The 27,616-nt window shown below is 48.2% G+C and overlaps 1 protein-coding gene across 1 annotated transcript in view; it reads right to left on the bottom strand.

Annotated features, from left to right (window-relative positions):
• DOC2B (double C2 domain beta) overlaps window positions 1-19,574 on the bottom strand; it is a 126,394-nt gene extending 106,820 nt beyond the window's left edge. Inside the window, exon 1 of the mRNA XM_037880618.2 lies at window positions 19,135-19,574. Within this exon, the coding sequence (XP_037736546.1) occupies window positions 19,135-19,450 (316 nt within the window). The 5' untranslated portion in view covers window positions 19,451-19,574. The remainder of the gene's footprint in view (window positions 1-19,134) is intronic.
• Between the last annotated feature and the right edge of the window lie 8,042 nt (window positions 19,575-27,616).

Genomic DNA, 27,616 nt, shown 5'->3' with positions numbered 1-27,616 from the left:
TGAATTTAATCTTGTTGCTTTCAGGCCAATTCTCCAATTTATTACGGTCATTTTGAGTTCTAATCCTGTCCTCCGAAATGCTAGCAACCACTCCCAGGTTGGTGTCACCTGCAAGTTTTATAAGCATACTCTCCATGCTTTTATCCAAGTCCCTAATGAAAATATAGAACAGTAGCATGCCCACGACAGACCCCTACATTAAAATGAAAACTTGTCAAGTTCTGCTGACTCAGCATTAGCAACTGGGCTAGTTTGCAGTGGAAAATGGGAGCTATGTCTCTCAGTTTGCTGCAGGGGTGCCCGTTTACCATGAAGGATTCAGCTAATTATAGCCACAACTTATTGCAGAATAATTAGTGTGCTTCCAAATCCACTTTTATTCCAGAATACTGTATCCATGCAGGGAGTTAGTCTGGAACTGTTACTGCAGAAGAGCCCTAAATCAGTATAACATACAACAGAGAGCTCGTAGATGTAAATTAAAGCAGGAGGAGGGCTAGATTACATCACCTTGCACATTATTTCTGAATTTGGCCCACAGAGTCTAGTTATTATCTAGAGCGTTTAACTTCCTATATCATACATTGCGACGCTGCCAACTACTGGTGGCTGCACTTCAGGAGCAGGTAAGCGATTTCTACTTATAGTTTGTAAAGCATGTTGGGATCCTGGAGATGAGGAGTTATAGAGACGTAAGATCATTATTATTCAGACGCCAGAAAACGGTGGGCTCCATCCAAGTCTTGCACAGCCCTCCAAGCTGTGGCTATAATTAGTTGAATCCTCCATGACAAACACGCGTCCCAGCAGCAGATTGAGACACATAGCTCCCATTTTCTAATGCCAACTATCCCATCTGCTAAAGCTGAGTCAGCCGAACTTCACAAGTCTTCAGGTCACCTTAGGTGTTGAAGAAATCTCCCAGAATTGGAGTTTGCTTATTTCCATGTGTTTGCTGAGAAGGCCCCTTAATCATTCATTTGCCGAGATCCCTGAATTCTAATTGTCCTGAGTTCAGCTAGAATAGTTTAATCTCATGAAGGGAACTTTTAGCCTGATTGATTCTGTAATCTAAAAAACAAATTACAGGCTTGGCTTGAAACCGGAATTTGGCCAGGAAATGAACAAACCAATCATCCTCCCAGAAATGACTCTTCACCCTCAGGTGCTGCTGGAGCACAGAAATCCTAGTTCCAGCAAGGCAGACAAAATTTAAAGGAACCAAAACACTGAAGCAGATGCTCATATGTTTCTGCGTTTCTTTTAATGAACAAGTGAAGCATGCCGAGAACTGCAGCCTATCTCCTTGGTGGAAGAATCTGGCCTCCTCTTTATCATGACTACTGAGATCAGCACTTTCTGCCGAGAGGGCCTGAAACTTTTGTTTGTATCCATTCAGCACTACTGTTCCATAAAGGTTGTCTGCAGACAAGTTGCAGTCTACATCCTATAGCACCTTTGCACCATACAGTTAGTTCTAAGAGGCGGCAGCATGACCTAGTGGACAGAGCACTGGACTGGGAATCAGAGACTTGGGTTCTATTCTGCTCTGCCGCTGCGAGATCTTGGGCAAGTCACTTCACCTCTCAGTTTCCCCATCTGTAAAATGGGGCTAATAATACTAGCCTCTTTTGTAAAGGGCTCTGAGAGCTACAGATGAAAAGCTGGGTGAAGATGAGAGATAGGTATTATCACCTTACTAATGTGCTTGAGCGGAACCTCAAGCTAAGCGACTGGCCTTAAAAGTCAAACTCTTATGTGGTGATTGACAATGGGATAGGGAACCTTTTATCTCAAGGCTGGTCAGAGGTCTCCGCACAGTTCTTGGCAGGCAGCTGTCCATATTGGCACCTCTGTTACAGGTCAAACAGGCCTGCAGATCATCCTCAGACTCTGAACCTTTTAGGGCCTGATCTAGCTCTCACTGGAGTCACTGGGAGTCCTTCCATTGACTTTAGTGGCTTTAAGACTCCCCCATTGTTAACAATCACCATGTCAGAGCACAGATGCCAATCTAGAAACAGCTTTTGCTCTACAAATGTTATCATTCAGATTGAACAGCTATTAGAGGCCTCAGCTGAGAGCTGCATCCCATTGGGCTGCCCAGACACCCAGGAAGAGCTGACAGCGTACACAGACAAGCCAGGCTAAGAGTGGAAGGGGAAACAGCGGCAAAGGGAGTTGAAATGACATGCCCCAGGATGCAGCAGGTAAGTGGTGGAGCTGGGAATAGAACCCACGTCTCCCCTCTGCCAACCCAGTACGCCACCCACTGGACTACACTAGTTCTCTGCCTTCTGTGAGAATCATTCATCCCGACAGATCCAGCTCACCTGCTCCACCTAACGTATTTAAGCATTCACAAGATACCGCTCACCTTATTAGCATCAGCTGTCTGTGTGTTCCTTCCCCATCCATACCCAATTTCTCTAGCTCAGCTTCCCTGATATCAGGTGCTGAATCAGTTGTTTCCTCTGGGGTTCCCACAGCCCTTTCCACTCACTGCAAAGCCTCCTTTACCCAGCGACTCAAAGTTAAAGGTCTGGAGCAGTCCACACAGCCAGCCTCACTTTCCAGAACTCTCATGTATACAGCATCCTCTTTGTTGGAAGGGGAGAAAAAAAAAGGACCCACCATAAAGAAGTTCCTGGAAGATTAAAGATAGTTATCCTGTTTCACTGGCTGTGGCAATAGGTCTATCGGGTGACATCCAGCTGTATTTGTTTTGGGCTCTTAACAGAGGAGCGCAAATGCATTATCATCTTGTCTCACATGACAAGACACAAAGAGCTAGTATACCCACAGGAAATTACTGAATTTTATATGCCTGACCCCAAAGCATTTTGGAGTAATTAATTTAAAGGACCCTCCATGAGGCATGTGTTTAGTCTTTGGATGGCTATTTTCCCCTTTTTACTGGGGTTTCTATGAGGGTAACAGCACAAAGTCTGGAATAACACATCAGTCTTCATCTAGAGAGGGGCTCAGACTGGAGCACAGCCCCCACATTTTGGGAGTGCAGAGGGGTAAAAGTCAAACTCCCCTCTCTAGGTCAGAACGTGACGCTGAGGATCCAGACCCTACCCCCTGTATGCAGACCATTCCCATGAAAGGGTTTGACTGTACAGCTCTAAAAGGTGCACATGAGAAGGACTCTGTGAAAGACTCCCTAATGCCTCCACCCTCAGCAACCCACCTGGCAGAAAATTATAATGGCATATTTCTGAGAAAAGAGCTTTATAGTGGATAGGATGACAGTTCTATATGTTTATTTGCAGTATATTATTCAGCCACTAGAGGTCTCTGTGTGCTGTACAGAGTTCCAAGCAGGGTGTGGTAAACAAAGGAGAAAAAGCTGGAACTCAAGCTATGGGGGTATCTGTTTGATTGTGTCTGTAGCTGTTTTTTTTAATAAATACCTACTGTTTCAGAAAACATGTGGATTCCATATATCAGGACCTGGTGCCAGAAGTAAACCTGTGAAAGACTGAGTGTTCATGACTGTAAACAAGATGCCTAAATTTGTTGAGCTGGAGCATCTAAACTTTACCAGACTCGCAGAATGGCCAGAATGGAAGCAGCGTGACACATGCTTTCAGGTGACCATCAAGCTCAGAAGAGAGAAAGGTGGCTTCCAGGTGAGCTCTCTCATTTATACATTGTATAGAGAAGCTGAGTATGTTTTCAGCACTTATGTGCTGGAGGAACAAACACATCTGAGGGACTGAGACACAGTCCTTAGGAAGTCTGATGGTTGCTTTGTCAGCCGAAACATACCGTCATCCAGGAAAGGACTTTCACCAGTGCAGTACAGAGCCCGGAGAACCAGTCAAAGCATGTGTTAGAAGTCTATTAGGAGTAAGAGGAACACTGGGAATTTGAGGCCAGTAAAAGTGAGCACATTTGGGATAAAATCATAGCTGGCATTTCTGATAAGGACTTAGAAGATGCCATCAAATTTAGATCTCAAGCGAGAGAATGCAATTGAGATGCCTCTGCATTCAAACTATTCAAAGCCAAGAGACCGCAAATGCACTTGAGGGAATATAATATCCCCAACCCAGCAATGGAAGCAGATGGTGCAAACATTCACAGCCAAAATACCTATACCACAGACAAGCAGCAGGTAATCCACAACGTGCACTCAACCTCAGTACTTCCACCCCTTTTTTTCAAGTCACCTTTAAGTGATGGGCCTTCATATATCAGGACCTGCAGCAGGATTCCTCTATTAGAGGACAGAATTAGAGTCCAAAGCTTATCAACTCTAATGGAAAGACTCCCAATGGCTATGTAGGCTTTGAATGGGGCCGTTAATGAAGCTAAGCAGAATTCTTGCTTGCTTTGTTATTTTCCGCCCCCCGATTCTTACCAAACGTCACATTTGAGTTGAAAACTAGGATGGTGCTTTTGAGAAGCAAGTTTCTCAAAGATGAAAGGACAGCATTAGACCGGAAATACTGCTTACTAGACATATTTTAGAAAAAGTTCTGGGCTATTCCTGGCACTGACCTTTAATCATACAGATTGCAAATAAAAAAAATTAAAATAAAACAAAACAGGCCTCCATAAGGAATTATAAAACTGCACATAGAAATCTCAAGACAATAGCCAGGATACATTATTACATTATAATTCTGCTCCTACGATAAAATAACCATTAGGAGACCTGAACTCATTAGCAGGTTTTGATCCTTTTTCCATCTATAAACTATGAAAGATTGATGGGAAGGTGCTAGCCAAGTTTGGCATTTAACACAGGATTTAAAAGGGAGATAAATCTGATGTGTACAGGAACGTGGTCTCTTTTATTGCCAGTCCTTGGACATTAGGATTAATTCAACAGGCCACAAAATAATTTACAGGGTGGAATAAAATGCTGATGCATCTCGGAACCTGGCCTTGAGATACCTCTCATCTATTTTGGAACCTACCAGCCAATGAGGTGTCAAGGAGTGGCAGTTTGTATGGCTATTACTGGCAAAGTCCAGATAAACTGTTTACTGCTGGCATTTCCTATCAGCACGCTGGGTGACTGAGAGGCTGAGGCAGGCGGCTTCTATTTATACCCTCTGAATAACAGGCAAGTACAACGATAAATCTCTATTTGTCTCCTAAACTATTAGGGCCTCAGTTTATAAGGGATGATAGAATGCATGGGCTCTTTCAGACAGCTTTCACTGACCAACAGGTCAGAAAGGTGCAAGGGCGCTGGAATATTGCCAGAATCAATTAAAGCTAGAGATTGCCACAGAATTGAGATTTGGATCTTGAGCATCCCAAGGGAAAGGGACAACCATTCTGACCCACCTCAGTCTAGACATTAAACAGGCCCTCTATCATCTTGGGACCAAAATGCTTCCCTTGCAATATAAGTCAGGTGCCCTCTTGCTGTATAATGCCAAAGAAGAACTCAGTGCAGCACCAAAGCTTGTCTCTTTCACCAACAGAAGTTGGTCCAATAAAAGGTATTACCTCACCCACCACCTTCTGTCTCTGATACCCTGGGACCAACACGACAACAACAATGCAAACAAAATGTTTTACATGCTCAACTGGCGGCATCGTGGTTCAACCTTCTCGAGGATAAACAGCAGCTAACCAGGACCGCGTAGGGCAGAACTGACTGGCTAACCTTGGCCATGCAGCTGGACATGGATAGGCATCATACTGGGTTTGGTTCTGGGCATCTCATTACCAGAGAGACGAGGGAATTCAGAGAAGAGCAAATGAAACAATTAAAGGGCTACAGGGCTTGACTGCCTAGGAAAGATGGAAAGAACTTGCACAGGTGTTACTTGGCTTAAGCAGCAACCAGCAGGAGGATATTAGAACCATCTCAGACTATCTGCAGGGTGTCCATGACACAAAGGAAGAAGAATTATTTAGCCCAGTGCAAGGTGCTGACATTATGTCATAGAATATCAGGGTTGGAAGGGACCTCAGGAGGTCATCTAGTCCAACCCCCTGCTCAAAGCAGGACCAATCCCCAGTTTTTTTGCCCCAAATTGCCCCCTCAAGGATTGAACTCACAACCCTGGGTTTAGCAGGCCAATGCTCAAACCACTGAGCTATATCTCCCCTCAAATGGGAGGCTATTCAGCAAAGGTGAAACGTTCCTGATGGTGAGATCTATTCAGCTGTGGAATAGTTCCCTGGTGGGATGCGGACAAAGCCCTATTGTTTGGATAACTGGACCAAACTTAGCAAAGCAATTGTAGGAACAGTCTTACTCCAACTAAAGGGGAAGGAATTTATGACTTGAGAGGGGTTCCCCCCTGCCATTCCTATTAAGTTTTACATTTCAGGGACTAACGATTATTGGGGAAAAAACCCACAAGGTTGTGTGGTGGAGAGAAGGGAGGTGTGTACCAAAAAATGCTATAGAACTAATTACAAGGGAGTCTGTAAGCTTTAAGTCCCTATACTTATCAGCAATACTGCTCCCAAAATAATCTGCTCATGGATTTTGTGCCAGGCAGATCAGAGGAGCCATGAAAAGACTGCCAGGGGATTGGCTGGATTAGCTCACCCTCAGAGAAAGCACAGGTTCAGTAACCTTCTTCAGAAACTGGGTTTTTAAAATGCACTATAAAAGATAGGTCCCTGTTCTGCTGCTGCTTTAATTCCTCCCCGCATTGGAACTAATTTTTAAGGCCCCGAAAAGCAACAAGTAAAGCTGTGAATTTAGAGCCCCATGCAAATGTCAGTACATGACTCCTCAGAAGGAATGGAGATAATTTACTGCAATTTCAGCCAAGTATTACCCAAGATCTCTTCAGCAGGTAGAGGCTCAGGCGCTCTTGCCTCCGTTTGTAATCTAATTACAGCTCGTCAAGGGCTTTTGGGGGGTGAGATAATGCTACATTCTGAATCAACTGCATGCTGCGAGCTGACATGTAGGTGCATTCGTGTATCTGTTGCACATCCACAGGGTTTTTTTTATAGCTGCAAAGCCTGATTCGCCCCGGCTTGCACTGGTGTAAATCAGGAATAAATCCATGGGAGTTAATGGAGTTACACTGTGTAATCCAGCCCAGCAGTTTACTAGGGATGACGGAAGAGCTGACTGCTTTCTCCACAGCAGCTGTGATTACAGTCAGAACAGTAACACCCTCTACATCTATAGAGCTTCTCATCCAGACAGGAACCCCAGGCCCTTTCCAGACTAAAGTATACAGGGAGATCTCTCCAGCCCAAAAGTGACCGCTGCATGGTCTCACAGCACTTGCTGCGGGTCCGTGGTGGGTAAGGGAGCTGAAGCTACTAGGGAGCGAGAACAGTTTGCATATGACACTGCAACTAACATGTCTACCTTGGTGAAAAGTTTCAAAGGACTTCTGGGGACAGATCCTGCAAGGTGTGGAGTGTGCCCACAACACCTCTAGACCTCGATGACCATAAGCAGTCAGGGCTTTAAGGTGGGACTTATCATTGGTCTAACTGCTCCTGTTGAAGTCAATGTGAGTTTTAGCATTGACTCCAAATGGGGGGCAGTAGGGGGGGAAGAGTTAGGCTGAAACTGCTTGCTTTTGAAAATCCTGCCCTTCAGACTATCCAAGAGGCATGCTAGCACTATCCTTGGGAATGGGTTCAGCATGGATTCAGAGGACAGGACCCTCCACTGGATTACCAACCTCCCCTTGCTGCAACACCTGATTTTTCCATGCAAGTCTCCCATCCCTGGATTGCCCCTGGTTTACTCCACTGAGCTGGTGAGCTCTGGTAAGGTCAGAGCCCAAGGTGGGCTGGCTACAGGCTCTCTGGGACACAGGAGAAAACATTTCAATTCAGACAGTGCATGCCTTCAAACAAACAGGAGAGAGCAGCATTTACCGCACAAGGCAGGGGTCCTTTCCTGCCTGTGGGAACGGATTCTACTCCTTTCAGCCACAAAGGACGTTTTTCTGTTGACTTCAGTGGAATCAGGAGTGAGAAAGTAACAAAACTCTTCAAGCTTCCACCTTCTCAGAAGATTTTTGTTTGTTTGTTTTCCCCCAAAAAGCTTAAGCCTACAGGCTTAATGACTACTTCTCCATTTTCCAGAGGTTACGGACCAAGATAGTGTCGAACCTCTGACGGGCTCCCGCCTGCTGAGCCCATTCTTTGTGTAGCCAGATGATGGAGTGCTCATAGGTCTTCTATCTTCTCAAACTAGGAGCGTTCACTTATCTCCTCGGAACAGTTCAGAGATGCAATTATGTTTTACAGTACTAAATGGTCCCTGATGTCATGAGCAATTACACTTTCAGCAATTTCAATTTAGAAATGGCCTTCAAATCTCTCTCTCTCGCTCTCTTTTTTTAATGAAATTCAGCATTGCAATTAACAACCAAAAATATTGCCTTTAGTGTTAAATATAAAGATGAAGAACTTAGCAAGCACTTGGGCTTTGGAATATCTGAGCGATGAGTGAACAGATCAGTCATGGAGCGGCTGGTAAGAGGAGGTCCCTGCACACATGCAATATGACTCACCAACACAGAAGCAGCACTGCTGTTGTACTAAGGGGCCAGAGGAGAGGCTCACCACCATGCACAGGGGTCACTGACCTCTTCTCAGCATTAAGAGCCACACTGAGAGGAGATGCTTTTAAAGCCCTACCTTCCATGGCGTTTGACTGCTGAGCAACAAGAGAATAACTGCAAAGGACAGAAAATTATCCTGCAGAAATGTAGGGAGGAGGAAATCTTTGATAGCTACAAGCTCATACAAACCAAAACCAAGTGACTGGTCTTCCAGGAGCTGCCTGTGGAAATTCAGTCTCTACAAGCCAAATGAGAGTTGAGGACACTCAGCACCTGGCAGCCCATAGGGCCTGTTCCTGCAGTGCCCTCAACTCCCATTAACTCCAGCTCTCTTCAGGGTCAACAGGCAGCTGCAGTCACAACTGTGACTCTCCTTCCTGTGCGCACATCCTGCTACCCTGGGCATTTTGCTTTTCAGCACTGGACCTATGACACATTTTGGAAGACCATATCCTTGGGAAGTCTCTTGCTGGCAGCGCAGTAGTGGTCTCACTGTACACAGATGCAATTTAATAGCTATTTTTGGTGGACTAATAAAATACAGCACTATCCTTAATGATCACCCATGCCATCGCTGCAGGCATGCTTAACGAAGATGCTGTGCCCAGGAGCACGTGCAAAAAGCTGAGAAGGGGGAAAGGAGGAAGCTGCATTACCTGGGCCTGCCTGAAAGCTTCTTGAAGTTGGCAAGAATCTTCCATTGACTCCAGTAGCCTTTGGCTCAGGGTGGATTTGATTTAAATCATGATTTAAATCACTAGTCAGGAAGACTATTTAATTATGGATTTCTACATAAAAGTGCATTCTCGTTGATTGTTATAACCTTAATACATATTCTTCACAACTCAGAGATAGATGAGACCCAAACTGGGGTCTAGTGAGAGAATGGTATGGTAGATCTCAAATCAATGAAGGCTACACTCAGAAAGACCTCAAGACTTCTGGAATATGCTGCTCAAACAGTTTCACTTTTGTTTCTACTGCCTGTCCCTCCCGTCTCACATTTATCTCCAGACTTCTTCTCCTTGTCCAGATCTATTCCACCCCCAACAATCTTCTATTCATTGAACTTTTTGAAACTTTGCACTTTTAGAGCGAGGTAAGGGATGGACTCTGTGTACACAAATTTGCAGAGGGACACTTTGAGGTTGTGGTCTGTTATTTCTCACCGCTATATATTTATTTATTTATTTTAAAACATTTTTGCTGTTAACAAGCATGTTATCTCTGGAGACACAACTCCACAGTTTGAGAACTGCAAAACTAAGCATCTCTGATGGTATCTTCTAGTCTTAGCACTGAGTTCCATTGGGTAGATAGAAAGATTAACCTAAATAAACTATACAGAAGCCCCTGGAACCCCATAAGATTGGGTCCCTAATCCATGAACTATTGGAACGCATTTACAAAGCTTTTCTTAAACATTACATGAATATATTGTCTCATACTATAGAATTAGAATTTATAATCCCTATTCCATGATGAGACATCTTTGAGCTACAATTTACCTTAATTAAAACTATCTTTAGATAGGTTTTTTCCTCAAAAAGCATTTTAACCAAAAAAATCCGATTTAAATAAAAAAATTCGATTTTTTTAAAAATCATTGATTTTTATCCACTCTGCTTTGGCTCATGGCCAATGGGAGTAAAATCCATGGCTTGGGAGATGATTATCTCCAGTCAGCAAGTTTGGTTACAGAATCCCTTCTGATCCATGGCTGCCTATTTTGCTACTAACAATTGCCTTGGAAAGGAGCTTGTCTGGAGTGTTGATCTCCTACACAGCCTGCTCTGAAGGAGATGGGATGAAAAGGTTAACAAATGGCACACTGCAGGGGGTGGGAAGTGCCAGCCCACTCAAAATTAGGCCTATTATTAAGATGATTCCACATGGTCCACTCATTAGCCTGAACTGCTTGAGGCTACTGGCAAAATGGTTCCTTTCTGTGGCAGGCCTGTGCTCAGATCTTCACTGCAGCAAGGAGGACGAAGATGGACACCTGGACAGACGTGAGCATTGTGTGCAGACTGCCCCCGGAGATCCTACCTGAGTCTCCCCTCCTAGGGTCTCAGGAGGAGGACTGGGGAGACAGAACACAAGCTAGATTGATCCCCGACCCCTGCCGCTTTGTGGAGGCAGATAACATCAAGCTTTCCTACATGCCACCCTTAGCTCACACAGAAGATGTCCTGGGGCAAATTCAACCCTGGTGTAAGTGGAGGCAACTCCCACAGTCTTACATGGTAATAGCACCTGGTTTCTCTGGGGGCTGAGTTTGGCTCACGGACTGTAAAACAGCTGGGGACATGTCAGGACAGAAGATGTAGCTGGTATGTAGAGAGGAAGAACAGTCTAGTGATTAAAGCACTAGCCTGTGACTTAGGAGACCCAGGTTCAAGTCCTTGCCCACCACAAACTTCCTGAGCAACCTTTGGCAAGGGTATGTCTATGTCGACGGAAGGGGTTTTTCTCCTCTGAGAGGGGGTAACTAGGCTGACGGAATAATTCTTTCAACAACCTACCTGCATCTACAGTGCAGTTTAGGTTGACTTAACTACATCACAAAGGGTGTAAATTTTTCCACAGCCCTGACTGATATTGCTAGGTCGACCTAAGTTTTAGGTGTGGACCAGGCTCAAGTCTCTCTCTGCCTCAGTTCCCTTCTATACACTGGAGATAATAATACTGCCCTACCTTATGGGGTGTTGTGAGGAGAAATGAATTAAAGATTGTGAGGTGCTCAGACACAAAGATAATGGGGGCCAAATAAGCACCTCAGACAGATGGGAATTCCAGCCTGGTCCCAGCCTAACAGTTCTCTACCAGGAAAGAGTCTGATTAGCTTAGACAAAATCCATTCACCTCTGAGCTGTTTTGTTGAACGCCTCTCACAGTAGCTACAGTGCCAACAAGTGCCCCCTGAAAACTGCAGCAAAAACACCTCAGAAAGGAACGATGCCCTACTCCCAAAGAAAAGCTCTGAGCCCAAAGGGTACCGGAGCTCTTGGTGAACTACATGTACACAAAAAGAAGAGGAGGACTTGTGGCACCTTAGAGACTAACACATTTATTTGAGCATAAGCTTTCGTGAGCTATTTGTTAGTCTCTGAGGTGCCACAAGGCATCCGATGAAGTTAGCTGTAGCTCACAAAAGCTTATGCTCAAATAGATGTGTTAGTCTCTAAGGTGCCACAAGTCCTCCTCTTCTTTTTGCGAATACAGACTAACACAGCTGCTACTCTGAAACCTGTCATTATACATGTACACAGATCACATTCCCCACCACTGAAATGCAGCCACCACTTGTGTGGAACATGGCAGCTTTTCAACAATATGCAGCAACACTGCACTATGTCTCAGGGTAAGTAGTAAAGAAGACATATATTTATCCCATATAAATGCCTTTCAATCAGTAAAATATCTCAAGTGAAACTGCAAGAGGACTTCCAGGTCTGATTGGTTCATTACTCAAGCTGGAAGCTGGCCAACCCCCTAGGTTTAACACCTCTCTACTTGCAAAAAGGGTCACAAGCTCTTTAATGCACTTAAACCTTGGATTTAACATCTCACTTGTGTGTATAAAACACTTCCATTGCCTTTATGGGCTGCTGGCAAGTTGGACTTGATACAGTGTCAATAAAATTACTATAATATTATCCAGACACCTGTTGAAATCAATGGCAATTTGTGTAGTAAAAATATTCTTTTTGCATAATCTGGATCGCAAAGACAAATGAAAGGTTATTAATAGCAGCAGCAACATATGCTAAGGAGCTGCTTTGAGGATGTAAATATCCTGATCATTTCCAAACTGTTTTCTCTCCCCCTTGCTTATTCTCAGCATCTTTGTTAGCAACTCTGTGTTGTCTGCTAACATTGCCATGTCATCTGTAGATTCTGCATCCCTTGCTACTTTTGTTCTTATCACCACCTTTAAACAGCTGGTAGTTAATATCTTCATTATGACTTGGCTGCTTAATGATTTTCTTCACCCAAAATAAGTGTCTTCCTAAGAAACCTCTCTCAGTGAATCACTTGTAGCAGATGTCACAAGATGCAATACATCAGGATAGGCCTGCGATCTGGGCTAGAAATAATATTTTCTACAGCTGATATTTATAACACTATCATGGCTGAGCTGCGTGGAAGCAAAATTCTTCTGCAGGGCCTTGCAGGTCAGCTTCCTGTCGGAGGAGTTTGGGTATATTCTAAATGTAATTTCCTTCGATTACACATACACACTCACCATGAGACAGAGGCAGGCACAAGTAGCATCAGCAGCCTCCTCTTTCAGAAATCTCAACCCACCTGCCAATGCCCATGTTCCCAAGAAACTACCTCGTCGCAAGAACTGCCTTCAAAAATAAAGTACTGAGCAAACTCTGCGGTATCTGCCACAGCTTCTCTCTGGCAAAGACCAGCGTATCATGAACAACAACGCAGCACTTCTTCAAAAACTAAAAGCTCACTCACACACTGTGAAAAAGAATTATTAAAGTATGTGTAACAGTGCCCTCCGGTGACTCCTGCCTTAACAATTCTGAGAGTTACAGTGTTCCTATAATGCCTACCTATATTGCATTCATATGGCACTTTTCATCAGAGGATCCCAAAGCACTTTACTAAGGTAGCTAGGTATTATCATGCTTGTTTTACAGGTGGGGAACTGCAGCAGAGGATAAGGGACTTGCCAGAATTCACAGTCAGTCAGTGATGGTGTCACAAACAGAACCCAGTTTCCCTGGCTCCCAGCCCTATGCCCCAAACACGACGCCATGCTGCTAAGATTGGCTTACTTTATATGTAAACAAAGATATCATTAGTGTTTGACAGACCGTCTGGGAATAACCAATTACTCTGGACTAGCGAGCTGATTGTGCAGCAAAAGGAAACATGAGCAACAGCTGTAACAATGTGAATGCAGCCCTGAAAGATGATCTGGCATAATTTCCCTAAGAACAGCAAATACTATAGCAATAATTAATAACTGATAATAAAATCCATGTACATGCACTCTTTGCAGTGTATTATAAAGGAAACACCATAGAAGACAGTTTTTCAATCTATTTTGCTTTCTGTACTTATGTTGGTGCCCAGACACCATGGTAATGGGTGCAATACACAGACTTGTTTCACTGGAAGGTTGCAGGCTACTGGGAAGTAGATGAGAGAACTATGATGTTCCAATAAATCTATAATGAGTTCCTTCCCCACTGTCAAAAAGCCATTATGTTACAATTACTTCTGATCTGATAAAATGCCCCAAACTGTGATTTTTTGGGTGTTTGCTTTTTTTTCTCCCCTCCAGTCACCACCCCCTAACGCTCTCTTCTCCTCAGTTGGTATAAGTGCTTTGACACCTCATTAGCAGCTCAATTATGAACAATGAAAACCATCTGATGAAAACAAACTCAATGGAACAAAGGGTAGTACGTCTCAAAGTCTCAGCCAGATTTTGAATCATGTATAGCAAGCAACCTGAGTACAGGAATAAAAATCCGGCATATTCCATTGGCACTGAGACCCCACAGAGAGAGAGGGACACAGCACCTCCTAAACATGCACAAGCTCATCTGGGAAGTGTCATTATCTCTACAAAACACTTTAGGCACAGGGAGGGGGAGTGACTTATCCAAGGTCTCAGGGAAACTCAGAGCAGTGATAAAACCAACGAATTTGTCTGAGTCCTAGTTCAGGGCTCCCTTCCACCCCTAGGCTGACAGACATTTCAAGGGCCACTGATGACAATCAGCATTTGCACTTGAGGCTTAAAGCCCACTTCTTGACAATGTTAGGCTGTTGGTGTGCTGAGACCACTGCTGAGCATGCTGACCAACGTTGTCTCAATGTTTTCCTTTGCTTCCCTGTCTGTTTCCATCTCTTGTCTTATACTTAGATTGTAAGCTGTCTGGGGCAGAGACCGTCTGTGTGTTCTGTGTTTGTACAGCCCCTAGCATTGCAAAATGGGGTCATGGTCCGTCCATGACTGGGGCTCCTACAGGCTATAATAACGCAATTAATAATAAATAATAATAATTCTGTGGCCCTCAGAGTATAATTGTCTAGTGCTATTCCTCCCTCCAGCTTGCCTGGTGTGCCACGAACTACCCCATTGGGAGAGATTTCTCCTTTGGCCTTAACTTTCTAGCTTCACCCCTTTGATCCATCAGGGACTTTATTCCTCAGTCATAGCTACTTCACTGGCTTCTCCTGCCTTTGCATCAACCTTTCCCTGTGGCCAGAGTACAGGGCAAGGGGGCAGGAGACATGGTCTGGGCTTTGCTGTTCCCTTCTCTGTTTCTCAGCATCCCCACCTGTAAGCCAGGGATCATGCCCACTTGCCTGTCAGTGGTTTGTGAGGCTTCTTTCACCCCAGTTTGCAAAGTACTTGGTGATCCAGGGATAACTGGTATTGCAGAAGGACCAAGTGTCATTATAGTATGATAAAGGACCTTGCAAGTGCCCCCTGCCCTGACCAGCATGTCCATTGTGTATGTGATGGTAAGGGCTGGCTCCATGCTACTCCCATCTCTCCCGGAGCCTTCCTGACATTTCCCCCTCATTATCCGCTCCACTGGGCCCCTCCAGGCCTGCTCGCTCACTGCAGCTCTCGCAGCCGGCATTCAACAGGCTGATTATTGCCTCTCCTTCGCTGGTCTGTGGGGACTGGAGTTGTTTTCCTCAGCTCCTCCGAAATCTTCCACAGCTCCCTGAAGAGCTGCTGTAACCAGGCCACTGTTCTATTCCCCTTCACTGCAATCTGCGTCTGCTCCCTCCTCTGGGGGCTCTCTCCCTGGTCTATTCCTCCTTGCTCTCTGCCAGTCAGGGCAAAGCCCAGGCTGAGCCTTGGGCCCCTCTCTCCTGGTGGAGAAGACCCAGTGCAGCAGGTCCCGTCCGGTATGCACCATCTCCGGCAGCTGGAAATTCCAGTCCCAGTGGTTTCTCTCTGCACCCCTAAGCCTTGTGTCTGCATCACTCCCTTGAAGGAATCCTCGTTCCTCTTTGCTCCTTATGATTTTGATTTAGCAAAGCACCAGAATTAAACACACAGTTCTGCTCTTAAAAGCAATGATACAGACAGCGGGTTTTCTCCCTGCATTCTCTAAGCCTTTGGAAATTTAGAAGAATCTCTAGGAAGGAGACAAGATGTAACTGAAGGCTTCTGCCTCCTGGGGTGAAACCCCAGTGGAGTCCTTACTCAGTCTTTCTTCCCTTCTTGCTCAGGCAAAAAACTCCCCCAACCTCAGTAAGAGTTTGCCTGAGGGCTGCACTCCTCTGGTAGGAGGGGAGTTGCTTGCTAGAGAAGCAGATGGTTTGAAGGGGGTGTCTAGGAGATAGGTTAGAGTAGATTACTGATGGCGTTTTAAAATGGGATTGGACTGAGGGCTGGAACCTCCACTGTAAGGAGCAAACCCATACTGTCTAGAGAATGGACCAGAGGGGACCTGGCAGGTCCTTCTAGAATGTCTCTTTCTATGATCACACTGGAGACATTCCTATATGGGTGACAGGGTTGGGGGGCAGGCCAGAAGGCTGAACAGGTCTGTTCCATTTCTCTCTTCTGTCTGAACTGATTCTTCAACAGAGATCTCAGTGGGGGGCGGCAGCTTGCTGGTCCATTTGGCCACCTCCTGCCATCTCCAATCCCCCTCCTGCTACCTCTGGAACTATTGGGGGGCAGGGTTGGGAAACACCCCAGTGTCAAAGGGGAACGGTCAAACTGAGAAGAGCAAAAAAGAAAGGTGATGATGAAATAACATCAGGCTAGAGAAGTAAACCGAGCTGGAAAGGAGACTCTGGGCTACTCCAGAACAAGGCTGCCTGATAATCCCAAAGGGCCTTCCAAACAGAAGGGAGTTACTACCCCCTGAAGGGTGGGTAAATTTCATTATTCCCATTTTACAGGTAGGGAAACTGAGGCACGGATTGGTGACGCGACTTGCCTAAAATCACTCAGTGAATCACTGGCCAAGCCAAGAATTGGAGCCACATCACCTGACCAGACTTTATCCACACCATCATCCTTCCCCTCCAGGCTGTGCCAATACCCACAGTTCATCCCCAGTGAAGGCTGAATGCTGTTACCCATCACTGGGAGTGTCTCCTTGGAGCTAGGCGAGAAGTGCAGCCATAGGGAGAGCTCTGTGAATCCTCTCTGTGGGAGATAATATCTAGTAATAGACGTTTCCCTGAGTTCCTGCAGCATTCCTGCAGGGCAAGACTTGCATTTCAACAAGAGAGGCTGAGTGCAAGATGTGATCAGCAGCCTGTATCTACCTGATGCATCACTAGCATTGCTTTGTCATGGTCAGCAAGGAATCTCACAAGCCAGGAGGGAAGCTTTTGACACTGAGGCCCATGTGGGGCAGTGACCTTGCTCCTCTGGGCTGAGCAGATGATGCCTGACGTCTCTTCACTCAGATCATCCAGGGCTTGGCGAGATGCTGTCTCAGTGGTAATGTTATTTCCCTGGAAAAGCCTGTAGAGAGTCCAGTCAGCTAGGAAGTGTTCTGACCTTTGGAACCCCAGAAGGTCCCTGTATTGTATCTTGCACAGACACTTTGCTCACAGCACTTACTGCTCCAGGAGTAAAGGCACCAACACTTCTAAATCATCACTGTTATTTCTATGCCAAGACATTAATCTAGGTGTTCAAGGGCATTCCAGATTCATGCATCAGTCAGTGAAGATGTGAGGTTAAGGTACTGGACTTAGACCTAGGAGATCTGTGTCCAAATCCCAGCTCTGACACTGACTTCCTGTGGGACCTTGGGCCAGTCCCTCAACCTCACTGTGCCTCAGTTTCCAATCCCTAAAATAGGGATAATAATCCTTCCTTCACCTGTCTTTTCTATTTAGATTGTAAACTCTGAGAAGGAGGAGGTGTTCCTTACTATGTGTATATAGAGTGCCTAGCACAATGCGGCCCCGAACTCGGTTGGGACGGTTAGGTGCTGCTGTCATACAAATAACCACCAAGCATTAACTGCTCTGTCACCAGCAGGAAGAGCTTATTAGTTCTTGCATCTTTACTAGTGGAAAAATAACCACATCTGGCAAACCAGCATCAGCAGTTTTGCTGCCACCTGTTATACTGTAAGAAACATATTTTTAACTTTAGCTGCAACAAGACAAACACCAGCTGGCCCACTGGAAACCAGTTTAATTGATTCCATGGTGTCAATGAGAAGGACCAGGACGCCCTTAGTCCTTCCAAATGACTACTTAGTGGGGGGTGGGAAGTGGGTTTTAGAGCCCAAAGCCGAACATCCTGAAATCCTAGCAGCTGATCTTCCAGTAGCCAAGAAAAGAGATGCAGAGCCCCTTAGCACTTTGCTTCTGCATGCATCTCTGCCCCCACCACTAAATGCTCCAATTTCTATTGTCAGGATGAACAAAGATGATCCAATTATTAGAGTAGCAAATAACCCAAATCCGGCTAAAGTTGTTATTAACAGTTTGGCTGGGAACTCAGCTTAATATTGCACTTCCATCACTTGCAGATCGGAATGGTTCAGCAAGACAGCTCCCAAGCAGAGGGCATGTGTCACCAAACCCGGGTTACAAGGCCATGAACACAGAAAAGAGTAGTTTGGGGTTCACACTTGCTCAGAGTCACCAAAGGCCAAATTCTGCCACTTTGCCAGCAGTTTGGACCACTGGATTCATACTAGGCAGATTCTGATCTCAGAGGTCGCTGTACAATTTCCAGGGTAACTACAGTGCCTTTAAGGGAGTTACTCCAGGGTGATCAGGATCTGGCTCACGTCTGCAGCCTGAGTTTAGCCAGCTACTGGCAAGGAAGCATAGAAGCAACAATAGACGGCTGACATTTCTCAAAGAGAAGACTACACCCTTCTCAATGCAGGACCCTAAAGAGCATCTGTAGCTTCCTGGGGGGGTCCTCTTTTCCTCCAAGTGAGGCTCAGCACCTCCGGGCAATGTCGGCTCTTAACTGGTCTCCTTCCCTAGTCATCTCCTTGTTTCAAACTTTGAGCCTGAAAGGAGCCAAGCACCCTCAACTCCCATAGGCGTCAACGCCTGACAGGATCGGGCCCCTCTCCATTAACTACAGGCAGCTGCTGATCCAGCCACCCTGTTCAACGCAGCCAGACATCCACGGCTCTAACAGCGGGCGGGAAGGACACTGCGGGTGGGGAGGGGTTAAATCTAGCCGCAAACACCCGCATGTAACGAAACGGTGCCTTCTGCAAGGGAAACACTTAACATGCTCAGCCCGTGCGGCTCCCGCTCCGGAGTTGCCCGAGGGGGGTTGGCCGGAGACTTGCTGGGCAGCGGCCCCTTAAAGAGCCCCGGTCCGCGAGCCTGGAGAGCCCGACACCCCCCAGCGAGCTGAGCCGCGGAGCCCCCGCCCCGACCAGGCAGAGCCGCGGCAACTGGTGGCTCTTTGCAGCCGGGGACCAGGGGACCGGAGGCGCGGTCCCCCCTCCAGCCCTACGTGCGCTGCCGGGGGGCGGGCTCTCCAGGCGAGCTTCGAGCCCAGGGCCCGGCCGGCCGGGGAGCGCCGCGGGCGGGCTCGGAGACCCGGGCCGTGGGGCGGGGAGCTCCGGCCAGGGACCGGGGGGGGGACTTGGCAACTTACTGCAGTCGTCGGACTCGTAGCCCTCGGCGTCCGCCGCCTCCTCCTCGGCCGGGCGCGGGGCCGGCTGCTCGGCGGGGCCGCTGGCGCCGTACGCCCCGAAGAGCCGGTCCACGTCCTCGTCCTCCTCGCGGGGTGGCTCGGCGGGGCTGAGGGGCGGGCGGCTGGCGGGGCGGCTGGCGGCGGCGGGCAGGCCGCGCGGGAAGCGGGGGAAGTAGTCGGAGATCTGCTTGATGGGCTTGATGGGGCCGGGGCAGACGTCGATGGCCATGTGCTCCTGGATGCTGATGGTCGCTCTCTCCCCCTTGCGGAGTGTCATGCAGGCGGCTGCGGGCGGGACGCGCCCCCCCGGCGGCGGCGGCGGCTGAGGAGAGGCGAGGCGGGCGGGCTCCCGGGGGCAGCTCGGGCGGGCGCTCTCGCCCCTGCCAGCCTCGCCGCGCACCGCCGCTGCCGCCGGCCGCCCTGGCAGACAGTGCGCGCGCGGGGGGAGAGGGGGCCGGCTCCGAAGCGGCGGGGGGGGCGGCGAGGAGGGGGGGCGGCACGCGGGTGATGTCACCGGCTCGCCGCCAAGCGCTGCACCGGAATGCGGCCGGGGCAGGTGTGCGGCTCGGGGCCCCCCCATCGCCGTGCCCGGGCGGGGCCGCTCCCGCCCCGCGCCCCGCCCCCCAGGGGCAGGGCACCGGCTCCCGCTCCCCTGCCCCACACGGGCAGCCACGCGCCAGCCTCAGCGCGGGGGCGAGGATCGCCCCTTCCCGCGCGGAGCGGAGCTCGCGGCTTCCTCCGGTGGGGGGTGGGGCCGCCCGCCCGCTGGTGCCCGGGCTGGAGCAGTCCTGCCTCGCCTTCCCCTGCAGCCTGGGGGAGCGGGGCTGTGAAGACGCAGGGGGACTTCGGCCCAGGTGGGCTGCAGCGCCCAACGGGGGGGAGCGTTCACACGGAGCCCCGCTCCGGAGCGGGTCTTGGGCAGCGCACCGCAGCAGAGAGCAAGGACCCTTCGCGCTCCTCTTGCCCCCAGCCTGCCCTGAGCGTCCCCCCAGCACCTGGGCAAGGTAGGGAGGCCCGAAGGGAAACTAGGTTTCCTTGCAGAGAAACCGCAGATCAGCCCAAGGGTCCAGCCAGGGAAGCTGAGACAGAGAAGCCCTTTTTCGCCCCCAAAGCCCCAGAGGGAGTGTGGTCCAGGCAGGCCTAGCACTCAGCTCCCGGTCCTGGGCTGGGATCACTAGTGGCCTTTTGGGCTCCTAGACGCGCCTTCAGAGAAGCTTTGCAGGGTAGGTGCCCTGGAAACCTAGTGAAACGACTCGACCTTTTTGCCTAACGAACAATTCAGCTTTCAGGCAGCTGTTGAGAAGCGTTCATGAGTGTCCTGGAGTCACAGGGCAAACACCACGCCCACGAAGCCTAACTGACCTGCTACACGTTTGAGCATATTCCTCGCCTGCAACAACCAAACTTGCCCTTGTTCCCACCTAGCTGATGCTTTGGGGATGAATATCAGAACATGAAAACAGGCGATCCTCTCCTTACCCCCATCTCCTGCTCTCGGGGGGGGGGGGGGGGGTTCCTCTTCAAGGCTGTTCTGGCTTGCTGCACAGAGATGGTTTGTGGTTTCAGCGTAAAGAAATTAGTGCTGCCCTTTGGGCCCTACCCAACAGCCTGGGCTGCAACTGCTGTTTCTGCACTGCTGTGAGACTCAGAATATTTTCATTTCGGTCACTGTCCACATGGAAGCCTCAGATATATACTTTGTGTTTAGGGGATTTAGACTGAGCGACCCTATGGTTAGGGGCCAAACAGACAAGGTCAAACTACAGGAACATTACAAACAGCAGGAAGGGGAGTTGCTTCTAGGCTTGATTCTGGCAGTATGTATTCATTTATCCAGTGCCCATTTCTGAGTGCAACATAGGGGCTGCTTTTGGACTTCAGACAGAATTAGGCCTGATGTCCAGAAAATGCAGCTATTCTCTCATTCATTATATATATAGCCCAAATAATCATTATTTGTACTACTAATGCCCCCTTATTCTCAGTGATTCGTCACAGAGCTTACCTTCCAAATAGACAAGAAAGGGAGGATTTTACAAATGGGGAACAGACACACAGAGGTGAATGACTGGCCCAACCTGGTTTAACCTTAACCAAGAGGCCATCCTGTATCTCCATGTAACCTAGAGTACTAAATTTATGATTCTTGGAAATCTAACCAACTTGGCAAAGCCAGGATCAGGGGCTAAATGGGGGACTCCCAAGCTCCCAGGTGCAGCAGCAGGTGCTCAGAAACTCAGAGGAGGTTGTCAGCATCAGGCCCTAAGGCATGATAGGACTGTCACTACCCACCATGATTGGAAGGGTATGAACAGCACCAAGGTCAGGATAGGGTTCTACAAAGGGGGTGGAAGTAGGAGTGGGATCAAATTTAGAAAAGGGAAGTTTAGGTTAACTAGTCCCAGCTCTACTAAATTATGGGATTATCTTCCAGAAGGAAGAGATGGGAGCCCTGTCCTGGGGGCCTTTAGAACTGGGCTGGACAAAGTATTAGAAAAATCTCTTGCTGGAAACTGCCTAGATAACCTAATAGCTTTATAGTCTATGGGACTGATCCAAAGCCTGTTGAAGTCAATGGGAGTCTTTTCATTGATCTTAATGTGCTTAGGATCAGACCTTATGACCTGGAAACTAAAGTATAGGATTATTTACAATAAACTCTTCCTACCAACCAACTCATTCCCTAGCATTTCACTCCCTTGCCCACACTTACGCAGGCTGGAATCTCCAGGCCACAGCATACAGGATTATACTGGAGTACTGTACTCAACCAGATTTGCCATGTGCTTCTTTGAGTGTGGATTAGGCTTGCTACATAATCAGGTAGCAGACCTGACCTACACATATGCTGACAAGCCAACAATACAGTAGGTAGAGACACAAAAATAGTGAGAGGTATTAATTGGGCCAGGAGACAAAAGCAGGCTTGGGGATAGAGAACCAGTTTCCAGGTAAAGCTTTTAATTCCCACCGTCTGTCTAATGCCTGGAAAGTAACATTATTTGACCCCTAGCTCCAGCAGCATGATTCACTGCTACCGTACTGCACGGACGTTCCCTCTTTACTGAGAGGGGTGAATGTTCCCTTCCTAATGAAAGGGAGGAAGATACGTGATCATTTAAATATTACAGAGCGGTCTTCAGCAGCCCGACAACTCTACAGTGAAAGGAAGAGACTCTCAGCACAGACCCTCCCTGCTGCTATTGCACTGAGAGATCCTATCCTGGGAAGAGTGGGGGAGGGGGACCTTTATCCCTTTGAGAAGGTGAAATTGACCAAAGCTAAACTGACATCAAAGCTGTAACCCCATGATGGCCAAGTAAGTACATCAAACCTAATGTACAGCTGTATATTGTTGGCAATTACAGCACCAACTCACTACACACGGTCTTGCAGGTCAGCAACTTGTGTTGCTCCTCAGAGTGACACTAAGCAAAAGCAAGGTTCAGCAACTAATTTCAGATCAAGGCATTGATCGATGTGCTGACATCCAAAGCAAAGAGGTCCTCTAGTAAGCAGAGGACTGGGAGTCAGTCATCTCTCCATCTCTGGCACTGATTCAGGACAGCAATTCAGCACATGCTTAACGTTAAAGTGAAGTGTTATCCTGAACGGAGATTGAAAGCACATGTGCTTAAATCCCAAATCAAAGCCTCTGCCACTAGCTCAGTCTGTGATCTTGGACAAGTCTCTTAACATCTCTGTACCTTAGGGTATGTCTACACTACAAAATTAGGTCGAACTTATAGAAGTCAGTTTTGTAGAAAGCGTTTTTATACACTCGATTGTTTGTGTCCCCACACAAATGCTCTAAGTGCATGTAGTTGGCGGAGTGTGTCCACAGTACCGAGGCAACCGTCGACTTCCGGAGCTATCCCACAGTCTCCACCGCCCATCTGAATTCTGGGTAGAAATCCCAATGTCTGATGGGGCTAAAACATTGTCGCGGGTGGTTCTGGGTACATATCGTCAGGCCCCCCTTCCCTCCCTCCGTGAAAGCAACGGCAGACAATTGTTTTGCGCCTTTTTTCTTGAGTTACCTGTGCAGACGCCATACCACGGCAAGCATGGAGCCCACTCAGCTAACCGTCACCGTATGTCTCCTGGGTGCTGGCAGACATGGTACTGCATTGCTACACAGCGGCAGTTTATTGCCTTTTGGCAGCAGACAGTGCAGTATGACTGGTAGCCATCATTGACGTAGTCCTGGGTGCTCTTTTAACCGGGCGCCTGGGCAAACATGGGAGTGACTCAGCCAGGTCATTTCCCTTGTTTCATCTCGTGGTGATTGAGTCCTACCGACAGAGCACTGTCTTTTAGTCTGCAGCTAGGAGAAGACAATGGCCAGTAGTCATTCTGCACCATCTTCTGCCGAGCACCCAGGAGATGACGACGGCTAGTGGTCGTACTGCACAGTCTGCTGCCAACAAGATGTATAAAGATAGATGAAGTGGCTCAAAACAAGAAATAGACCAGATTTCTTTTGTATTCATTTTCTCCTCCCTCCCTCCCTCCCTCTGTGAAATCAACAGCCTGCTAAACCCAGTTTTGAGTTCTATCCTTGAGGGGGCCATTCATTTTCTCACAAAGCCACCCCCTTTGTTGATTTTAATTCCCTGTAAGCCATGTCAGTTGCCCCTCCCTCCGTCAGGGCAACGGCAGACAATCGTTCTGCGCCTTTTTTCTGTGCAGACGCCATACCATGGCAAGCATAGAGCCCGCTCAGCTCACTTTGGCAATTAGGAGCCCATTAAACACCACACGCATTATCCAGCAGTATATGCAGCACCAGAACCTGGCAAAGCAAAACTGGGCGAGTAGGCGACGTCAGCGCGGTGACGAGAGTGATGAGGACATGGACACAGACTTCTCTCAAAGCACGGGCCCTGGCAATGTGGGCATCATGGTGCTAATGGGGCAGGCTCTTGCGGTGGAACACTGATTCTGGGCCCAGGAAACAAGCACAGATTGATGGGACCACATAGTATTGCGGGTCTGGGACGATTCCCAGTAGCTGTGAAACTTTCATGGAACTTTGTGACTTGCTTTCCCCTGCCCTGACGCACAAGAACACCAAGATGAGAGCAACCCTCACAGTTGAGAAGCGAGCGGCAATAGCCCTGTGGAAGCTTGCAACACCAGACAGCTACCGGTCAGTCGGGAATCAATTTGGAGTGGGCAAATCTACTGTGGGGGCTGCTGTGATGCAAGTAGCCAACGCAATCAAAGATCTGCTGATATCAAGGGTAATGACCCTGGGAAATGTGCAGGTCATAGTGGATGGCTTTGCTGCAATGGGATTCCCTAACCATGGTGGGGCCATAGACGGAACCCATATCCCTATCTTGGCACCGGAGCACTAAGCCGGCGAGTACATAAACCGCAAGGGGTACTTTTCAATAGTGCTGCAAGCTATGGTGGATCACAAGGGACGTTTCACCAACATCAATGTGGGATGGCCAGGAAAGGTACATGACGCTCGCATCTTCAGGAACTCTGGTCTGTTTCAAAAGCTGCAAGAAGGGACTTTATTCCCAGACCAGAAAATAACTGTTGGGGATGTTGAAATGCCTATAGTTATCCTTGGGGACCCAGCTTACCCCTTAATGCCATGGCTCATGAAGCCGTACACAGGCAGCCTGGACAGTAGTCAGGAGCTGTTCAACTACAGGCTGAGCAAGTGCAGAATGGTGGTAGAATGTGCATTTGGACATTTAAAAGCGCGCTGGCACAGTTTACTGACTCGGTTAGACCTCAGTGAAACCAATATTCCCACTGTTATTACTGCTTGCTGTGCGCTCCACAATATCTGTGAGAGTAAGGGGGAGACGTTTATGGTGGGGTGGGAGGTTGAGGCAAACCACCTGGCTGCTGGTTACGCGCAGCCAGACACCAGGGCGGTTAGAAGAGCACAGGAGGGCACGTTGTGCATCAGAGAAGCCCTGAAAACCAGTTTCATGACTGGCCAGGCTACGGTGTGAAAGTTCTGTTTGTTTATCCTTGATGAAACCCCCCGCCCCTTGGTTCATTCTACTTCCCTGTAAGCTAACCGCCCTCCCCTCCTCCCTTTGATCACCGCTTGCAGAGGCAATAAAGTCATTGTTGCTTCACATTCATGCATCCTTTATTAATTCATCACACAAATAGGGGGATAACTACCAAGGTAGCCCAGGAGGGGTGGTGGAGGAGAGAAGCACCAGGAGGGGTGGTGGAGGAGGGAAGGACAAGGCCACACAGCACTTTAAAACTTATCGAATGCCAGCCTTCTGTTGCTTGGGCAATCGTTCTTGGGCATCTGGGTGAGGAGGCTATGGAACTTGGGGAGGAGGGTGGTTGGTTACACAGGGGCTGTAGCGGCAGTCTGTGCTCCTGCTGCCTTTCCTGCAGCTCAACCATACTCTGGAGCATATTAGTTTGATCCTCCAGCAGCCTCAGCATTGAATCCTGCCTCCCCTCATCACACTGCCGCCACATTTGAGCTTCAGCCCTCTCTTCAGCCCGCCACCTCTCCTCCCGGTCATTTTGTGCTTTCCTGCACTCTGACATTGTCTGCCTCCATGCATTCGTCTGTGCTCTGTCAGAGTGGGAGGACAGCATGAGCTTAGAGAACATTTCATCGCGAGTGCATTTTTTTCGCCTTCTAATCTTCGCTAGCCTCTGGGAAGGAGAAGATCCTGTGATCCTTGAAACACATGCAGCTGGTGGAGAAAAAGAAAGGGACAGTGGTATTTAAAAAGACACATTTTATAGAACAATGGGTACACTCTTTCACGGTAAACCTTGCTGTTAACATTACATACATAGCACATGTGCTTTCGTTCCAAGGTTGCATTTTGCCTCCCCCCACCGCGTGGCTACCCCCTCCCCGCGGCTAACAGCGGGGAACATTTCTGTTCAGCCACAGGCAAACAGCCCAGCAGGAATGGGCACCTCTGAATGTCCCCTTAAGAAAAGCACCCTATTTCAACCAGGCGACCATGAATGTTATCCTCAGGAGAGTGATATCAGAGAGATAAAGAACGGATGTTGTTTGAACGCCAGCAAACATACACTGCAATGCTTTGTTCTACAATGATTCCCGAGTACGTGTTACTGGCCTGGAGTGGTAAAGAGTCCTATCATGGAGGACGCAATAAGGCTGCCCTCCCAAAGCCTTTGCAAAAGGTTTCTGGGGAGTATATCCAGGACAGCCACGAATGCCAGGGCAAATTAATCATTAAACATGCTTGCTTCTAAACCATATATAGTATTTTAAAAAGGTACACTCACCAGAGGTCCCTTCTCCACCTGGCGGGTCCAGGAGAAAGCCTTGGGTGGGTTCGGGGGGTACTGGCTTCAGGTCCAGGGTGAGAAACAGTTCCTGGCTGCCGGGAAAATTGGTTTCTCCCCTTGCTTGCTGTGAGCTATCATCTTCCTCGTCCCCAAAACCTGCCTCCGTGTTGCCTCCATCTCCACTGAAGGAGTCAAACAACACAGCTGGGGTAGTGGTGGCTGAACCCCCTAAAATGGCATGCAACTCATCATAGAAGCAGCACGTTTTGGGCTCTGACCCGGAGCGGCCGTTTGCCTCTCTGGTTTTCTGGTAGGCTTGCCTCAGCTCCTTAAGTTTCACGCGGCACTGCTTCGGGTCCCTGTTATGGCCTCTGTCCTTCATGCCCTGGGAGATTTTGACAAAGGTTTTGGCATTTTGAAAACTGGAACGGAGTTCTGATAGCACGGACTCCTCTCCCCATACAGCGATCAGATCCCGTACCTCCCATTCAGTCCATGCTGGAGCTCTTTTGCTATTCTGGGACTCCATCATGGGACTCCATCACTCTGCTGATGAGCTCTGCATGGTCACCTCTGCTGATGAGCTCTGCATGGTCACCTACAGCTTGCCACGCTGGCCAAACAGGACATTGAAATTCAAAAGTTCGCAGGCCTTTTCCTGTCTACCTGGCCAGTGCATCCAAGTTGAGAGTGCTGTCCAGAGCGGTCACAATGGAGCACTCTGGGATAGCTCCCAGAGGCCAATACCATCTAATTGTGTCCACAGTACCCCAAATTCGACCCAACAAGGCCGATTTCAGCGCTAATCCCCTTGTTGGGGGTGGAGTAAGGAAATCAATTTTAAGAGCCCTTTAAGTCGAAAAAAAAGGCTTTGTCGTGTGGACGGGTGCAGGGTTAAATCGATTTAATGCTGCTAAATTAGACCTCAACTCCTAGTGTAGACCAGAGCTGAGTTTCCTCATCTGAAAAGTATTGGAAATACCTTACAAGGCTGCTGTTATTCTTATTTGTATTGCTGTAGCACATGGGAGCCCCAGTGATTGACTGGGACCATACTGTGCTAGGCTCTATACAAACACAGAGCGAAGAGACCATCCCTGCCCCAAAGAGGGAGCAAACTTCATCTGAAGCCTGCTTCCTAAATGAAGAATATCTCTGTGGCAAATTTCAA

The sequence above is a fragment of the Chelonia mydas genome, chromosome 17 (assembly GCF_015237465.2).
Source record: "Chelonia mydas isolate rCheMyd1 chromosome 17, rCheMyd1.pri.v2, whole genome shotgun sequence".
NCBI lineage: Eukaryota > Metazoa > Chordata > Testudines > Cheloniidae > Chelonia > Chelonia mydas.
Note: the sequence above shows the minus strand (reverse complement) of the source record. Positions and strands in the feature narration are given on the sequence as shown.